The sequence below is a fragment of the Canis lupus genome, chromosome 25, assembly GCF_048164855.1.
Source record: "Canis lupus baileyi chromosome 25, mCanLup2.hap1, whole genome shotgun sequence".
NCBI lineage: Eukaryota > Metazoa > Chordata > Mammalia > Carnivora > Canidae > Canis > Canis lupus.
In genome coordinates this window covers 11,819,419-11,838,277 of record NC_132862.1, presented here as the reverse complement: position 1 = coordinate 11,838,277, position 18,859 = coordinate 11,819,419, and the positions used below count along the sequence as shown (strand labels likewise).

The following is an 18,859-nucleotide window of genomic DNA, read 5'->3' as shown; positions in this document are numbered from 1 at the left end:
CTGTGTCTCTGCCTCTGTCTCTCTCTGTGTCTCTCATGAATGAATAAATAAAATATTTTTAAAAAATAAAATAAAGTCTGACTTTAATTCTTGGTTAGAGAGTCTTTCTGTAAGGATTAGAAATTATATTAATGGTTACATATACATATATATGTTACTGAGAATTACAATAGCAGGAATGAGTGGTTAATCATTTTTCTTATATTTGCAAGCTATAAAATCAACTGTAGTTCCTTAATATAGGACTTTGCAATCTTGAGTATTCACATGTCCATGTATTAAAGTGAAACAAAACTATTTTCTGAAGAAAATCTTATTCTTGTTCACAGGTAATCCCTCAACTGACTGGGGTATCAGAAAACAAAATCATACTAAGGAATAACATTAAATACAAACAATCAACTAAATAAAACACGCCTGAGTGCCAAATTTATAGATCTTAATGTTTTGACATTAAACATGTGTAATTATTTTATATTATTAGGTTAAAAAAATCAAGTCAGGATATATATAATGTGCTCCTGCTCTTACTGCAGATCCCTTCCTATTAACAAGTCTGTTTTGCTAAGAGCCTAGAAATACTATTAAGATAGCAGTCTGAAACATGCTTTTCTGGTCTGACCAGGTTCCTAAGGCCTGAAAACAGGGTCACTTCTCCTACATGGGACATTTCTCACTTATGTGAGTACTGGTAACTGTCAGCCTTCCAGAGGAGAGCTGAAAAGCTCTTGAATCCAAATACTTACCTTCTACAAAATACAGGGGTCATATCCTCCCTGATCCCTCTGCTGGGAGGATGAAACTTAAACTCAATAACTTAGTAACTCACCCTTTGTTCAGGCTAATGAGCAAATGATTCTATAAATGAGGTTCTTTAAAACATTAAAACAGTTTTTAAGAAAAAGAAACCTCCCCCAGTTAATTCACCAAGTTAAACATTATTACATTACCGTTAATAGTATTACATGAGGAAGTCACATATAAAGTATTCTTACAAGAATCATTATACCAGAAATAGTGGTGATATTTCATTCAAGGTTAAGATGATCATTAATATACAGCGTGAGGTACATACTTTGCTTTCAAATTTGTATTCATCTACCAGGAATTAAATTTTATGAATCATCTGAAGCAGGGAACAATAGTGTAATTTTGCACATGGCTATCTAATTGTGCAAACATTTGTTTCAGACTTAACACAGTTTATCCTTTCCTCACCCACCTGCTGTGCCACTTCCTTCACATAGATAGTGTTAGCAATATCTTAGGTCTTTTTAAAGCTCTGTTCTTTTCCACTGTCAGCAATTAGAAAGAAGTAGTAGCTCCTCCCTTGGCAGCACCCTCTGTTTCCCTCTTTTCTGTTAGTCCCTTAGTTTATAACACTTAAATACTATCTGAGTGGAGACTAGCTACACCCTCTATACCTAAAACAAGGTGATGTGCACCCAGTTCATCTCAAAGCAGTGGAAGTCACAATGATAAAAGTAAAAGAAAGACAAGGCAATCAAAACACACAACAATTTCACAGAGCTCTAAATTATCTCCTCTTTCAGGTAAATGCTTCCATACCTTAGAATTGACAATAGGCTTGGATTGCTTAACTGATCATAACTAGATCCTGTCTCAAAGCTAAAAGCCCAAAGATTTAAAAAGTAAGCCAGAATAGTCATGTGCTGTTTTGCACAGATTTCTCTACACACACAAACAAGAAGTATAATAAAACTTTAATATAACTTAATAAAACTTTAAGAAAGTTTATTTTCTTATTTCTCAAGAAAATAAGTGAAATGTTCTTCAAGTTTAAAAAAAAAAAAATCCCTCTAAAATCAGTACCAGGGATGACTGTTCCCAAGCCTTTTAACAAGACTTGTGTTAGTCACACTGCCAGCACTTCCTCCATCAATTTCTATGGAAGGAATATTATCAACTACATTACATTTGCTTTTGGTTATGTGTCCATTTTTAGCAAAAGCATTATATACAGTATAGACTCTAACACCTAAAATGATAAATCATACTTTAAAGATGTCATTGCCTACCACCCTGTCCCTAGTCCCCAAGAACAGGAAATAACTGCAACTCAAAAAAATCTAAAGTAACCTTCCACCACTAGAGGAAGGGAGAACTAAAACCTTCTAATAAGGTATAGGGAAGCAGCAGCCATTCAAGTAGTTTTGGTCCCAAAATGATATAAATCTGGAATGACATAATCTTCTCTGTAAAAATGTGCTATATTTTAATCACAGTGTGAATAAGAGAAAAGTCTCTGTGGATTTAAAGAAGTATTATCCAAAAGGTCATTTTTAAGTCAAACCTATTTTTCTAGAGATATATGATTAGATGAAATTCTACAGGTAATGCAAACATAATACTTGAATGCTTTCCTGGCTAAATATGGCATAACCTGAGTATCAATAGGAACTATGACTGTAATGAATGATAACACATAAAAGAAAATGAATCCATCAGTCTAGAAAGATACTAGAAGAAGGGGTTGAGGGGAGGGGGGAATCCTTCTTTAAAAACAAATATCGAGGGATCCCTGGGTGGCTCAGTGGTTTAGTGTCTTCCTTTGGTCTAGGGCGTGATCCTGGAGTCCCAGGATCGAGTCCCGCATCAGGCTCCCTGCATGGAGCCTGCTTCTCCCTCTGCCTGTGTCTCTGCCTCTCTCTCTCTCATGAATAAATAAATAATTTTTTTTTAAAGAGTATTTTTGGGGAATCCCTGGGTGACTCAACGGTTTAGCACCACCTTCGGCCCATGGTGTGATCCTGGGGACCCAGGATCAAGTCCCACATCGGGCTCCCTGCATGGAGCCTGCTTCTCTCTCTGCCTGTGTCTCTGCCTCTCTCTCTCTCTCTCTCTGTCTCTCATGAATAAATAAAATCTTTAAAAAAAAAAAAGTATTTTAGATGATAAATTCTAATATAAACACTATTAACAAATTCTAATACAAACACTATTAACAGATTTCTAAAACTCAGGAATACACTTATTTTTTTAATATATTTTTTAACGATTTTACTTATTCATGAAAGACACAGAGAGAGAGAGAGGCAGAGACACAGGCAGAGGGAGAAGCAGGCTCCATGCAGGGAGCCCGACGTAGGACTCGATCCCGTGTCTCCAGGATCACACTCTGGGCTGCAGGCAGCGCTAAACCACTGCGCCACCAGGGCTGCCCCAGGAATACACTTATTTTAAGTAACATTTCTGTTATGAAGAAATCCTAACAATTTGTCTTCTTTTTTTTTTATTTAGACAGCACAAAAAGCTTTCAGGGCATTCTTCAGCCTAGTGCTCTTCCTATAAAAGAAAACAATATATAATAATATTCAGACCAAGAATTAGTATTATAAAGAAGTATGCAAAGTCCAACTAACCAATTAAATTTGTGATAATCTCAACTAAAAATTGTTATGAACCATTTTTAAAAACTGTCAGTTGAACAAAATGGAAAACTATATTCGGAAACATTAACGGCAATTCCTTTTATGTATAGCTTAAAAACAAAATGTCTTTCCTCTCACTATAAAAAAAAGTGTTGAGTTATCATACTAGGTTAAAAACTAAAGAGTTGTATATGATCACTTTTGAAACAAAATACAATACTTGAAAAAATCTTTAGGATTTTACATATAGCATGAGAAAGAAAATCTAAAAATCTAACATGAAATGTAAGTACTAATTGCTAAAACATATTTTTAAATAATCTACACAGGGACATTCGGGCGGCTCAAAAGTTGAGCATCTGCCTTTGGCTCAGGGCATGACCCCAGAGTACCCGGATCAAGTCCCACGTCGGACTCCTTGCATGGAGCCTGTTTCTCCTCCCTCTGCCTGTGTCTCTGCTTCTCTCTCTCTCATGAATACATAAATAAAATCTTTTAAAAATAAATAAATAAATAATCTACACAAGTATAGCTCTAAAAACTAGCATGAACCACTCAAAGTAATACATGTAACATTAAATTCATCTGTAATCAGGGGTTCCATAAATTAAGAATCAATTCCTATCATAAAGATTAAATATTTTGAAAGCTCAAGTCACAAAAAAATTAGTACATTAAAACAGTTTTTAAGAAAATAATACTAAATAATAATACTAAAATTAAGAGCTTGCTTAGAGGTGCTTAGAGGTGCCTGGCTGGTTCAGTAGAGCATGCAACTCTTGACCCTGCGGTTCTGAGTTCAAGCCCAGTGCTGGGCCAAGAGCTTACTTAAAAAAAAGAGAGAGAGAGAGAGAAAGAAAAAAGTAAAATAAAAAAATGAACCTAGGAAGGTATTTGAAATCAATGGCAAAAGCAGAATATATTATCCTAGGAGATTAAAAAATAAGCATTAAAACTCAAGAGGTAAATGTCAATACAGAAAATATACAGAACAAAGATTAAGCTCAACAAATATGGAAATACGTTCAACAAAAAAATCAACAAAATATAAATCAGTAATACTCTATCATTTTACTCTAATACATGCTAAAATTGTAACTCCTAATAATGCTAAACTCATGGTAACATCAGTACATTCACACAATGCTGGTACAGACTTAAATCCATATAATTTTTTAGATCACAACTTAGTAAATATAATTCATTCTCTTTAATGAATATTTGAACTTCTTTCATATGCTGGACAATGGGGATAAGTAAAAAAGCCACAATCTTGACCTCATACAATTTACAGCCAATTGCAAAAATACAGAACTTTAAAAAAAAAAAAAAATACAGAACTTTCAAAGATTTAATGGGAAAGCATGATAACTGCTTAAATAGAAAAAACAATATATTGTTAAGGAAGCTCACTATACAAACATCAAAATTAGTCTGGAAGTGTTGGGGAAAGTCATTAATTATTTACTGGTTGCAAAGCACCTTGCTCAGTATGGGGCTTGAATGATGAACACCACATGGTATCCATCTGCAAAGCCAACAGTCTGGAGGATTCACAACCACAACAGATGCATAAATATAGTGACAAAGAGGGAGAAGCAGTGGGTAGGGAAGTGAAATCACTGGAAAAGAAGTGATGAGCATGATAATTAAAGGGCTAGGAAGCAAGAGGTTATCAGGAGCAACAGCGTGAAAGGAGCTAGATAGAAGAGTCACTGTGTACTGACACGAAGAAAGTCAGTCATAAACCAGCAATCAAAACACAGATGAGGAAGATGTGAGAAGCCAGATCATGTACTCAGGTTTGAACAAGAGAGTCTGAGGCATCTGAATCAACAAGGTTAAAAATGACCAAAATGCAGCTGGAAACACAGTTCTGGAGCTCAGAAAAGAGCTCTGGAGTAAAGACATCATTTAAAAAGATTATCCAGGGAGTGGAGAGAGAAAAGAGCAGAGTCCCAAGGAACATTAATATGGAGGAGTCAGGAGAGAGAAGTCCAGAAGCAAAGAGATCAAGACCAGAGACCCTGGTCTTAAGAGCCAAAGACTGACAGAGTTGAAAGAAAGAGGAAGTGGTAACCAATGTCAAAGGGACCAAAAAAAAGTAAGACTGGGCCCCAGAAAAACAGAGGTCAGAGGTAACCTCAGGGTGGGGGAGTGGGGTTAGTCATGGTAGTCAGTGCTGCTCAGGCAGGTTGAGACAGAAAGTTCTTCTGTTGTTGTTTACGGGGTATAAAGTCAGTAGATACTCTCAGAAGAAGTCTTGCTGGTGAAAAGAAACAGTGAACACAAAATGCTTGAAGGAAAAAAGGGTGGAGTGCAAGCTGTTGTAGAAAGTTTATTTTGGTTTTGTCTCAGTAACAGAAAAGAGCGGAGAGGCGTGAGCATTCTGACAAACTGCTGGGAGGCAATCTGGTTGGTCAGGAAATGACTGAAGCAAATGCAGATATGAATTACTAAAGGCCTATGCACAAAAAAAGCAATTTTTCTTTTTTATGTTATTTTATGTTCACTGTGTAAATTAATTGGAGGAAATACTTCCCCAAATAAGCTTTGATCAAAATCAAAGTTCTAAGGTATAAAGAATTCCAATCGGGAAAGCTAGGACAGGCCCGGGAGTTAAACGGTGCCAGCTCAGGGCTCACTGTTGTCTGGCGAAATGTAGACCCAAGGCTGGTAGGAGCCGGGACTTTCAAAGACGCTTTACCAGGTGGGCAGACAAGCTCTAAGAGTCAGGCAAAGCCGAATCATTACTGCAATGCACGGAGAGAATGATAGGGCAATTGCACTGCATTTCGGCTTGTCTGCATATTCAAGCAGAGTAAACGTGAGGGATCCCAAGTTCTAAGTAAGAAACTAAGTTTGAGAGATTTTACACAATGATTTGATACAAGTAACAAAATGTTACACTCACTACACATACAGATATATACTATGGACTTAATATTAGGAGTAGGGTGTGTAAGAGAAAAGTGTGACTTTTAAAATCTAAATTTAGAAAAGTAACCAGCACAAGGGTTTACAACATTTATGTATCGATCCACATGTAATTCCTTCCAAGAAATATTGGGAGCATTAGGAAAAGCCAAAACAAGAGAAATAATGAGCAGAGGCTCCAGGACTCAGACTAGATCAACTTCCCTGGAGTACTCTTGCAGTCAGTGGAGGGGGAGGGAAGATTATTACTCATGTTGAGTAATAATGAGTAACATACAAAAGGACTTGGGTTGTATAAATCAAACTATGTATAAGTTTTCAAGCTTACACAGCTTTCAGAGTGAGCAGACTTATTTCACAAGGCTGGATATAGCAAAGTGGTGCTTGTTAGCAAACTTTTAGAAGAATAAAAAATATGGAGCTTCAATTCTCCAAATTTCTGAACAAGCTAAAGGGTAATATTATCTTCAAAAAGTCAGTTTTTAGAAGTTTGAATAATCTGATTTAACTGACTCATATTAGAATTTCAATCACCCCATCTTTTCCATAGCAATCAGATATAATTTAAAAAAATGGATTTCAAGGATTCCTTCCCAGTTGTCCATAGAATGTATAATGTAACAAGAATCAAGAATATAAAAACATATACTACTAATATATATAAAGAATGTAGTTCTTACCACCTAGAATATTTTATCTCCTGTTCTTGAGCCTGGCTAATTTCCATGTTCCCCATGCATCGCTCCCACCAGGAAGCATTCCCTAATGCTTTAAGATGATCCCGACTGATGACTCACTTCTTTCTCCCATCATCACAGCTACAATTTGTCACCCTCTATCTTTATGTCAGGTTTACTAGTGGGAAGCTCCTATAGAATGCAAGTTCCAGAAGGACGGAGCCAAATTAACTAGACTCCGAGTTGGTTCTAAGCACGTGGCACTGGACCTAGCAAATAGAATGAGTAGAATTAAAATTTAAATGAATCATAAAAACAGTGAAAATAGGTAGCTCTCAAAGAAACTTTACTCTCAGGAAGGGCATCTCAGGCTACTGCCTCAGTATCCCCTGCCACTATGTCACAGAGACAATCTAATAGCCCATTCCTACAAACACTTCTTTCACTGAAGGTGAGAATAACATCTAAGGCCTTCATTATCCAGAGCCACGCACAAAGCCAAAGTAGTCAGCAAATACAAGGTCAATAAACAATGTCACGTCAATACTTGCTCCTTCATTAAACACTTATTTTTACCCTCTCATTCCTCAATATTCAATTTATCTGCTAATAACCAACCTAATCCTTCCCCAGTTGTCCCCATCCACTTACAAAAAGGTTTTTTTAGCATATCAGCTTTAAAGTAGATTAAATATATATGGCTGTAAATGTCAAGGGAAGACTATCTTAATCACCTGTTTAACACTTTATCACCCAGTTACCTAAAATCATATCATAAATGCTCCTAAGAATAGTTTACCTTAATAACACCTAAAAAAAAAAAAAGAGCATTTTACCCACAGTATATACTATAAATTAATTATAAGAACTACAAAACAGAAAGAAACAAAAAAAAAAAAAGAAAACCCAATTAGAAAACGAATTATTTGTACTAAGACAATATTAAATTACAGGAAAAGAAACATTTTTGTGTCCCATTACAGTAAAAAATGTATTATGCACTATCTAATCTTACCTACACTGATCTACCAATTAAATTTAGGTGCCTACCTAAAAGCCGCTTCCCAAAAGCAGTTCATTCCACAAACATCAGAGGGCAGCATCCAATAGGGATTCCAGTAACACAGAGAGAAATCTTTACACCTAACAGAGTAAGACAGAAATAGAGAGTCCTAAGTGAGTATTTTGGTTTAAAACTAACAAAGAATTTACTTAATAACATAATAACTTACTGTTCTATTTTACAGCAACAAAACTGCAAATCCAACACACGCCTAAGGTAACTTGAGGAGTTTTGGAAATTTCTCCCTTATTCAAGGTATCATTATTTTAAATAGGACTTTAAAATCATTAGGCAGGTTATAGTACAGACTGAAAAACCATTTCCTAGTCAGGAACTCTCCAAATATATTAAAATCCCCTCCTCAGATGACACAGAAGATATGACAATACTTCTAAAATTTTCCTTTGTGTACTACACAGATTCTCCTCAAATAAAATCCATTTTAGCTAAACAAAATAGTTGCTTATCCTGGAACAAAATTAAAATGCCACAAATACTGACAGAAAAGGAAGAGAGGATCTTTGAAACTTTTTAAATTAATCTTCAATTCAAGCTAGTTGTATAGTGCTTTAAACTGAAAAAAAAAAAAAAAAGAAAGAAAGAAGAAGAAAGCACGCTGATATCCATGGCTCAGTTTCATTTTGTACATTATCTTAGTTTCGCTGTATTACCCAAGCTAAAATGGACGATTACGTGTAGTGTTTGCTCTTAGATTGCAGGTTGGAGCTCAGCAACAATAGCCATAACATCTCACCTTACAAAAAGTATGTTTTTCATTGTTACTACTTTTCAAAACAACAGTTTGAAATTCACTGCAGTAAGGCCTTGATACTAAAGCAAATATGTAATCCGGGTGAGTCACTAAACCAGGTCACCTCACGTCCCCTCACCAGATAACTTTTTCTCTTGCTATAAATTCAATTATGTTACTGTTCTTGCAGCAAAAGGTCTATGAAATTTCATATTTGCAAAGATTTCTGATCAAACCTCTCATTTCAAATGCTAACAGTCTAGGACAGAGGATCTCTCTGCAGGCTGCACAGCAAAATCACCCAGAGCCCCATACCAGACCTATTAAATCAGAATCTCTGAGAACAGAGTGGGGCACAGATGGTTTTTTAAATGTTACCTAAATAATTCTGTATACTATCACATAAAAACCTACAAAGCCAGGATTTTAAAATCAACAGAAAAAAGTTACATTGTAGGGGAACCTGGGTGGCTCAGTTGTTGGGTACTTGCTCTCTATCTCTCTCTAGTAAATAAATCTTTTTTTTAAAGTTACATTGTAATTTGGTTTTCTTTTACATGGTCATCATTTTGAAGCCAGCATATCTTAATTTAAATGGTTGATAAAGCAGGGAGAAAAAAATATATATACAGACCAGTAAAACCCACGACTCGTTTAGGAAATGTTTGTCCCTTCCCAGGCATGGTTATGGATGTTTTAAGTCTTGCATTTCCACAGTAGAGAGAGCTCTGTGGTGGTGAACAGCTAACACAGAGTTCTTTCCAGATGCAAGAACTTTCACATCCATTTAAGCCTTACAACAAACTTGTTCAAATAGAGATCTCCATCTTTCATATTCAGACTTCACCATAGCTTTCTTTCAACAAATCCACAATTTATTTATACTCAACACCTACAGTGCACCTTTGTTCCAGGAAGGACATAACTCATCTGGTTATTCCATCTCGTGATATCAAACCTCATAGCAGTAGAAAATGGAAAATGAAGTCTCAAGGAAAATAACTAAATTCTTCCATAAAAATTACATAGTAATACCATTTTCTGCCTCAACTTCTATCTCCCAGACCTAGGCAACCACAAATCTATCTTGTCTCTATAGATTTACCTGTTACAAATACTTCACACAAACGAAATCATACAATATGTGGTCTCTTGAGTCTGACTTCCTTCAATCTGACTCTTAAATATATTTCAAAGTTCATCTACTGTAGCATTTATCAGTACACTTCACTTCTTTTTATGCCTAAATAATGGATGGATATACCACATTTTGTTTAGTCATGCATCAGTTCATAGATATAATTTGTGCTGTTTTCCACCTTTTGGCTATTATAAACAAGTCTGCTATGAACATTCATTTACAATTTTTCTCTGTGCATATGTTTTCAGTTCTCTTGAATATATACCTACAAATGAAACTGCTAGATCTGTAATCACTATAAAGTAATTAATGCAGATGAAACTGTAGGAGAAAAGTCTAGTTTTAGGTAATTTTCTTAACTTTAACTTAATGTCAGAAAACATAGTTTTTAGAAGGGATGTTTTGCTGTCTTTCTTTAACAGAAATATAAAACAGGGCACCCCGGGTGGCTCAGTGGTTTAGCGCCACCTTCGGCCCAGGGTGTGATCCTGGGGACCCAGGATCAAGTCCCACATTGGTTCCTGAATGGAGCCTGCTTCTCCCTCTTTGTCCCTGCCTCTCTCTCTATGTCTCTCATGAATAAATACATAAAATCTTTAAAATAAAAAAATAAAACATATGCACTAGTGAGTACACATAACATTTACTATTTTTTCTAAAACCATAAAACATTGATGTGCTGCTGGCAAGAGGTGGCATAATTTACCGCTTATTTCCCAAACTTACATTCTCCTACTTATGAAAAAATGGTTTTAAAGATTGAGAGTAGGGCAGCCTGGGTGGCTCAGCGGTTTAGCGCCTGCCTTCAGCCCAGGGAGTGATCCTGGAGTCCCGGGATCGAGTCCCACTTTGGGCTCCCGGCATGGAGCCTGTTTCTCCCTCTGCCTGTGTCTCTAACTTTGTGTGTGTCTCTCATGAATAAATCTTTAAAAAATAAATAAAATATTAAAAAAAAAGATTGAGAGCAGAAATTCATTATGTACTTATGTAATTCCAAGCAAAGACTGGAAAAAAGAAAAACAACTAATTTGTAGATAGTAACTGTACTTTCAGGCCAGAAAAAAATAAAGTTAAAAAATATTGAGAAAGTAAAGACAGTTATCTGAATTCTGGGTATTAGTGTCTTTTGCTTTTATTCCTTAAAACTATTGGAGGGGCACCTGGGTAGCTCAGTTGCTTAAGCGTCTGCCTTTGGTTCAGGCCATGATATCCGGCGTCCTGGGATGGAGCCCTACATCAGGCTCCCTGATCAGCAGAGAGTCTGATTTTCCCTCTTCTTCTGCACCTCCCCATCATCTCACTCCTAGCCCTTACCCCAAACCCACCTTGGCTTGTGCTCTAATAAATAAATACAATCTTAAAAAAGAAAAAAAACTATTGGAAATGGAATATTAGAAATATAGTACTACATTCAAAAAGCTAATTCTATCAAATACTTTTTAATGGGGCAAAATTGCAGGCTGAGCTTAGTGCGTATATCTTCAGTAAACAGTGACATCCAAGATCAATGAAGCCCATAAACGCAAATCTTCTTCATTGTGGAATAAATTGAAATAAAACTACTATGACTCATCCTCAAATTTCATATGGCATAATGTTTCTTTTCTTTTTTAAGATTGTATTTATTGGGGGGGGGGGGAGAGCGCTCGCAAGCACAAGCAGAGGGAGGGGCAGATGCAGATTCCCCACTGAGCAGGAAGCCCCATACAGGACTCTATCCCAGAACCATGGGATCATGATCTGAGCTGAAGGCAGACGCTGAACTAACTGAACCACCCAGGCATCCCTGGCATAATGTTTCTAGTTCTAGGTGGCTTGTCTACAAAGTAATCAAGGGGTAGCAAAAGGGATCTTGTGGTGGCAACACAGTTGTGTTTGTGGGGGTGGTTACACAAATCTACACATGTGATGAAACTGCATGAAACTACACAAATACGTATGAACCCATGTAAAACTGGTGACATCTGAATACAGTCTATGGGCTGTACAATATCCATTTCTGGGGTTACGATATTGTACTATATTGATATACATTCCAAATGTAGTAGTATTGTACTAGGCTCATTTAAAATCCTACTATTAGGGGAAACAGTGAGTAATACAAGTGTGTCTCTGAAAGTTCCTGTGAATTTATAGTTATTTTTTAAAAATTTTTTAAATGATCAAAAACAAAATTCCCAAAAATTTCAGTACTTGAAGAATTCAGAGATTTCATGCTCAGGATTAAGCAGAGCCTTTAACTATATAAACTCCCCTCAATAACAGTTCTCAAAGTTTACTTAAATCTGATAACAGAAGGTCTTTTATACTTTTAAATTAACCTGGATAATGTACTTTTCATTTCAAAACATCTATGATAGTCATTAGGCTTTAGTGAAAAACCATGCACACCTTACAGTCAGGGATAAGTTTAGGCATATCCAGCAAAGGAATGTAGAACTCTGAAGTGCTGTGAGCCACCAATGCAACCTCAAAGCACAGATACCTGCACCCGTGACTGTGGCAAGAAAAACAGAGACGCTCTCAACCACACTAAAGACCATTCCCATGATACTGACAAATCACCATTATTTGAAGATCAGTACCTGGGTCACTCATTTTCTTTCTTTTTTTTTGGGGGGGGGGGGGGAGTCACTCATTTTCAACTAAAAATTGTCTCCAGACAACTTAATTTCTAGCTCTGTCCGGTCTTCATTTCTTTTTCTTAAATCTCTAGTTTCATGAATACTCAGTACAAAAAGGACTCCTTACATACAAATGGAAGTGAACAATTACTTATCCATTTCCAAACTCAGCATCATATTGTACCCAACTCCCTCCTGCAGGAAAAAACAAAAACCAAAAAAACTGGATTAAAGATTTAAATGTCAAAAAAGTTGGGGGGAAAATCCACTGGTAGAAAGTTTTCCTATACATACACATAACAAAGATAAAAACGGTAAAGGAAAAAACTGACAATCTGAATACATAAAAATTTTAAGCTTCACATGGCATACACACAAGTTAGTTAATATGGGGAGGGGGAGTATTTTCAATAGGTATGGCACAGATAATAATTTTAATGTATTCAAAGAGATTTTTAAATCAAAAGTACACATTATCGTTTTTATTAGCCTAATCAGTTTCCCCTCCAACAACACAGAACAAAATAATAATTTTAATTAATTAATTATTAGTCAGGTTTGTGCTAAGCACTTTACAATCATGTGAAGTATGATCCTCACTGATCTAAGATACAAGTGCAGCATATTGGTTTTACATAAGACGTCTCTGCATGAACAAAACAGAAATGAAGGTGGTTTTAGTAAGTAATTTGTCACTATTCACTATCTGAACTTCTCTCTTCAAAAATGACTTCAGGGGCACCCCTGGTGGCGCAGCAGTTTGGCGCCGCCTGCACCCTGGGGTGTGATCCTGGAGACCTGGGATCGAGTCCCGCATCGGGCTCCCTGCATGGAGCCTGCTTCTCCCTCTCCCTCTGCCTGTGTCTCTGCCTCTCTCTCTGTGTCTATGAATAAATAAATAAAATCTTTAAAAAAAAAAAAAAAAGCACAGATAAAGCAAAATTAAAAAAAAAATGACTTCAGGAGAGAGAGAAAACATTTTCTCTTGATAAAAACAGTAGTATGAAAATAGTGGTCAAACCTTTCTCAGCTAAATTAGTGGCTCTCAATCTTTGGGACACATATCTGAAACACAGATTCCCAGACCCTACTAACAGGCACCTGGTTTAAGTAGGTCTGGACTGCAGACTAAGGGAAAGGATTTTTTCCCAGAAGTCAGAAATTGAAAAAAATATTGATTAAAATGTAAATGACTGAGGAGCCCCTGGGTGGCTCAGGCGGTTGGGCACCAGACTGAGATTCAGCTCAGGTCCCAATCAAGCCCAGAGTCGGGCTCTGCACTCAGCAGAGAGTCAGCTTGGATATTCTCTCCCTCTGCCCCTTCCCCTGCTTGCACATATGCATGCTCGCTGTCTCTCTCTGAATAAATAAATCTTTTTAGATTTATTTATTCAGAGAGAGACAGACAGCACGCATGAGGGAGAGGGAATTCTTGAGCAGATTCCCTGCTGAGCAAGAAGCCCAAATGGGGCTCAATCTCAGGACTCCCTGCTGAGCAAGGAGCCCAACTGGGGCTCAATCTCAGGACCCCATGATCATGACCTGAGCAAAGGCAAGGTGTTTGAGCCACTCAGGTGCCCTGAATAAATAAATCTTAAAAAAAATTTTTTTTAATATAAATGATTCAAACCATCACCATATTAACTACAGTTTTACTGTGCTAGATACCATATTCAATCATCTATTCAAGCTACTTCATTTCAATTGAAATGAACATGAATACAGAGTACCATACTCTTACCTCTAATCTAACTGATGAAATGTATTCAGGGTTCACAGAGCCAAGAATGTGGTAAAGCTAAAGTCTGTCTCCAAAAGCCCTGAAAATGCTCAGTACATCCTACTAGTGTCACAAGATCCAGGAGAAATGAGAACTCGATGTCCTCACCAGTAAGGTGACTTGACACACAAACAGCATGATGAGTCCAGAAATGGTTATCACTCAAATGCTTAGCAGTTTCTGGATTCCTCACTTCACACTGCCGTAACAGCCACAACAGGACAAGATCTTGATGATCACCATCGAGATTCATCAGTGAAATGTGAGAATTTAATCATTCTGAGCAACTGAAGTCACAAAATAGTCTAATTCCTTGTACAAAAGTCCTGTATTTATATTGAATAACTTAGTCTGTCCACATTGAAGAGCTCAAAAAGTTTCTCTATGTGGAGGAGCCACTGCCTAGCCAGAATTCCCCTCTTTAAGATACCACTCATCTCCAACACCAATCATGTTATCCTGTCCACCACAAGAATGTGCAAGTGACAGAGCCAGAGAATCAGAGGTCACCATCCCAGACAACACTGACTAGTCCCTGGATGGACACGTGACACAAATCCAATGAGAGCCTTTTCCTAGAAAGTTTTGAGATTAAGAAGAAACACTGCAAAGACCCCATGAACAGTGGAAGAGAATAACAAAGTCCTAGTCCTTAAGGTCCCTGGAGCTGTCTGGGCATTTTCCTTTCAATCTTGCTCCTGCCAGCAACCCATGTAAGTCTATAAATATCTGTTTTGCTTATATCAGTTGTATTGGATTTTAATCACTGATAACTAAGGTTCTATTTATAAATTAACTAAGGTAATATTATCTACACTTTACAGGTGAGAAAATTGAAGAAGAGATGTAGTCAAGATTTCACAGCAGAGACAGAAAGAGAGCAGGTTTGTCTGACTCGAAGATATGTTTTTTAAATATCAAAATATAATGGATTCAAACAGGAGGCACTAATTAATAGATTTCACTGAAAAATTGTTCCTAACATTTTAGGAATTATACTTTGAGAACTTGGAAGGACCTTTCCAAGTAATTTATTGCCATGGAATTCCATGCAATAAACACTTTCTGTAAGATTTGGGCAATACAACCTACTGGGTATAATCTAGATTCCATATTTTAGACAAATGAGAGAAATAATAGCTAAAGTTTTCAGATAAGACTGCTTCAAAAAAAGTAAGCATGCAACGATAATGAAGTCCTACCAAATAAAAGGAAGTTGTTGCTTGCCTCATCCTATATTCACCAACAAACACTACATACACTAGATTCTTATCACAGAAGTTTTACAAAAAGAGCCTTAAAGATTCAAAGAATACAGTCCCGGTCCAATAACTGATACCTTCTGGACCCTGGTCAAATGATTTATACAGCTTTTTAGTTGACTTGGACACATCAAACTTAAAATTTCAGTAATAGCTCTATAGAGTATTTATTAACACTGAAGTGCTGGGGTTCCTGGCTGCTCAGTCAGGAGGATACATGACACTTGATTTTGGGGTTGTGAGTTCCAGCCCCATGTTGGACACAGAGATTACTTTTAAAAAAATTACCGAGGTGCTTATTCTAAATTTCAAATAAAGCAAGGTTTGATGCTGCCTGCAGCCGGGGCTGTGATCCTGGAGACCCGGGATCGAGTCCCACCTTGGGCTCCCTGCATGGAGCCTGCTTCCCCTCTGCCTGTGTCTCTGCGCCTCTCTCTCTCTCTGTGTTGCTCATGAATAAATAAAATCTTAAAAAAAAAAATCAGCTAGCCAAGCGAATTTACAAAAATCACAAAATAAATTATAAATGCCTGAGACAAAGCACTACAAATGAATGTCACTCTACCAAATTGAAATCTAATAGTAGGGCAGCCCGGGTGGCTCAGTGGTTTAGCACCGCCTTCAGCCCAGGGTGTGGTCCTGGACACCCAGGATCGAGTCCCACATCCGGCTCCCTGCATGGAGCCTGCTTCTGCCTCTGCCTCTCTTTCTGTTTCTCATAAATAAAATATTAAAAAAAAAAAAGAAATCTAATAGTAATCTTAGTCCAAATTTCATCAAGTGTTTTAAAATGTTGCTTCCTGGGATCCCTGGGTGGCTCAGTGATTTAGCGCCTGCCTTCCGCCCAGGGCATGATCCTGGAGACCCAGGGTTGAGTCCCACGTCGGGCTCCCTCCATGGAGCCTGCTTCACCCTCTCTCTGTCTCTCATGAATAAATAAATAAAAGTCTTAAATAAAATAAAATGTTGCTTCCTTACACTACTACCCCAGTACAAAAATGATTTTCCCCCCCATCATTTCAAATGCTCCACAATCACATAATAGACCACAAACCGCTTTTCCTGACCCTCATTTTTCATGACCCTCATTTTTCATGAGCTAATCCAGGTTTTCAGTCCCCACCTCTCCTAGGGCAGATAACTGGAGACTTGACAAACCTGATTGGAAGCAGTTCTGCTTTTTTAAGAAGAGAGTGAGGGATTTGCCTGCCTGTAATCAAATCATGGGGTAAAATCAGGGCAATCCAGCTTTCCCATGCTTCCCCTTTCATTGTGAGGAGGACCACCAAGTCTCAGAGGAATGTCACAGGGCCTGCAGCTGACCTGCCCTCCCTCCTCTCACCGACCCCATACTTTCTGATATCAAAGCGGCCTTTGCCTCTTACTCAAGGGAGCAGGGCGAGGCCTTCCCAGAGAGGTGCCCGCACACAGAGGGGCCTCTTTTTTCAAGGAAGTGGAAACGCTCGGATTCTGCTAAGCACGCCTACCACGCGCCGCGTTCCTCTTCCCAGTCTCCCCTATAGACTCCAGCTCTTGACCGTGACCCGCGCAAATCCACGGAAGTCAGTAAGGCTGCTTCTCAAAACACTGACTTTTGAAGAAAGCTCTCCCAATCCCCTTTCTCTGAACTTGCTCAAGTGTCAGAACAGACCGAGGTTTCCTAAAGAAAAAAAAAAAAAATCCGCGATATGCACAAAAAAAAAAAAAGTGTCCAGATGTCACGAACAGACTAAGAATAAAAATTCAAGCGCTAATACCCAAAAAAAAAAAAAAAGGTGTTAACGCCCCATTCAGGAGAGGAGGGGAAAAAAGAAAAAGAAAAGAAATTGAATAAATAAATAAATAAATAAAAAATAAAAAAAAAAGAAAAGAAATTGAACTAGGGCGCCAGCGTGAGGTTTAAATATCTCAACTTGAGCTCCATGGAAACAAGAGGGAACTCCCAGTGGCCAGACAGACGGCAGGAGCGCTTTTGGGGGGGCACCTTTTACTTTCAATGGATTCTTTAAAAAAGGGGGCTGGGGTGGGGGGGGAAGCAACTGTCAATTAAAAGTTGAAAATCAGGGGCGCCTGGGTGGCTCCGGGGTTAAGCATCTGCCTTCGGCCCAGGGCGTGACCCCGAAGTCCCGGGGTCGAGTCCCGCATCAGGATCCCTGCACGGAGCCTGCTTCTCCGTCTGCCCGTGTCTCTGCCTCTCTGTGTCTCTCTGTCTCTCATGGATAAATAAAATATTCTAAAAAATAAAAAAAGTTGCGAATTAATTTCTATCTGTTTTAAAGAGCGCATCAGGAACGGGCCAGAGGACGGACACAAAGGGCGCGGGGTGCGCTGGCGCCGGGCTCGCCCCCGCCGGGGGGAAGGAGGGAAAGGAGAGCCGGGGCCGGAGGCGGCGGCGAGGGAGCGCGAGGCGCGGGGCGACCGCGAGCAGCTCGGCTCGGCCCCGCCCCGCCCCGCCCCGCGCCGCCCCGCGCCGCGCCCCCCACACCCCCGACCGCGCGTACCTGTCCGACCGGCCGGGATGCGCGGCGGGGCCCGCGCTGCCCACCCCTCCCGCGCCGCCGCGTCCGCCGCCCGCCAGCCAGGAAGCCGCCGCGGCCTGCGGCTTCCCGCCACCGCCGCCCGCTCCTTCCTCCGGGGACGCGGCGAGCTGGCTGAAGGCGTAGAGGAGCGAGCAGAAGCCGCAGGCCAGGCACAGCACCACGATGCGCAGGTAGCGCCGCATCGCCCCGGCCCCGCGCTCCCGCCGCCGCTCCCGCCGCCGCTCCCGCTCCCGCTCCCGCCGCCGCCGCCGCCGCCGCGCCCGGCCGCCTGGAGCGTAGGGAGCCGCACTGCGCAGCCGCGGCCGCAACCAGTTCCTCCGCCGCCGCCGCCCCGCCCAGAGCCCGAGGCCCCGCCCCCTGCCGGCCGCGCAGGCGCAGTGAGCGCGCCAGAGGCGGGAGCCGAGCGCGCGGGGTCTCGGCGGGGGAGCGTCGCAGGGGCTCGCGGCAGGTGGCTCCCGGTGGCTCCCCGCGCTGCCCGGGGCAGGGGCGGGCGAAACGACCCGGGCGTTGGAGACCGCCGACCCCAGTTCACACTCCGGTTCTCCCACCTGCAACCTAAATTCTCCGAGCATGTGTTTTCGTCTCTAAAACGGGGATCCCTGGGGGGCTCAGCGGCTTAGCACCTGCCTCCCGCCCAGGGTGTGAGCCTGGAGTCTCAGGATCGAGTCCCGCGTCGGGCTCCCTGCGTGGAG

At 39.8% G+C, this 18,859-nt stretch overlaps 1 protein-coding gene across 3 annotated transcripts in view; it reads right to left on the bottom strand.

The window, feature by feature from the left end:
• GXYLT1 (glucoside xylosyltransferase 1) overlaps positions 1-18,384 on the bottom strand; it is a 55,052-nt gene extending 36,668 nt beyond the window's left edge. The window contains exons 1-2 of one of the 3 annotated variants that reach the window (XM_072798330.1): positions 18,129-18,384; positions 8,057-8,149 (exon numbers count right to left, since the gene is read on the bottom strand). In XM_072798330.1, coding sequence (XP_072654431.1) covers positions 8,057-8,149; positions 18,129-18,349 — 314 coding nt within the window. In that variant the 5' untranslated portion in view covers positions 18,350-18,384. Of the gene's footprint in view, positions 1-8,056; positions 8,150-17,114; positions 17,259-18,128 lie in introns of those variants that run through there. The other 2 variants (XM_072798332.1, XM_072798331.1) reach the window with 2 other exon arrangements.
• Between the last annotated feature and the right edge of the window lie 475 nt (positions 18,385-18,859).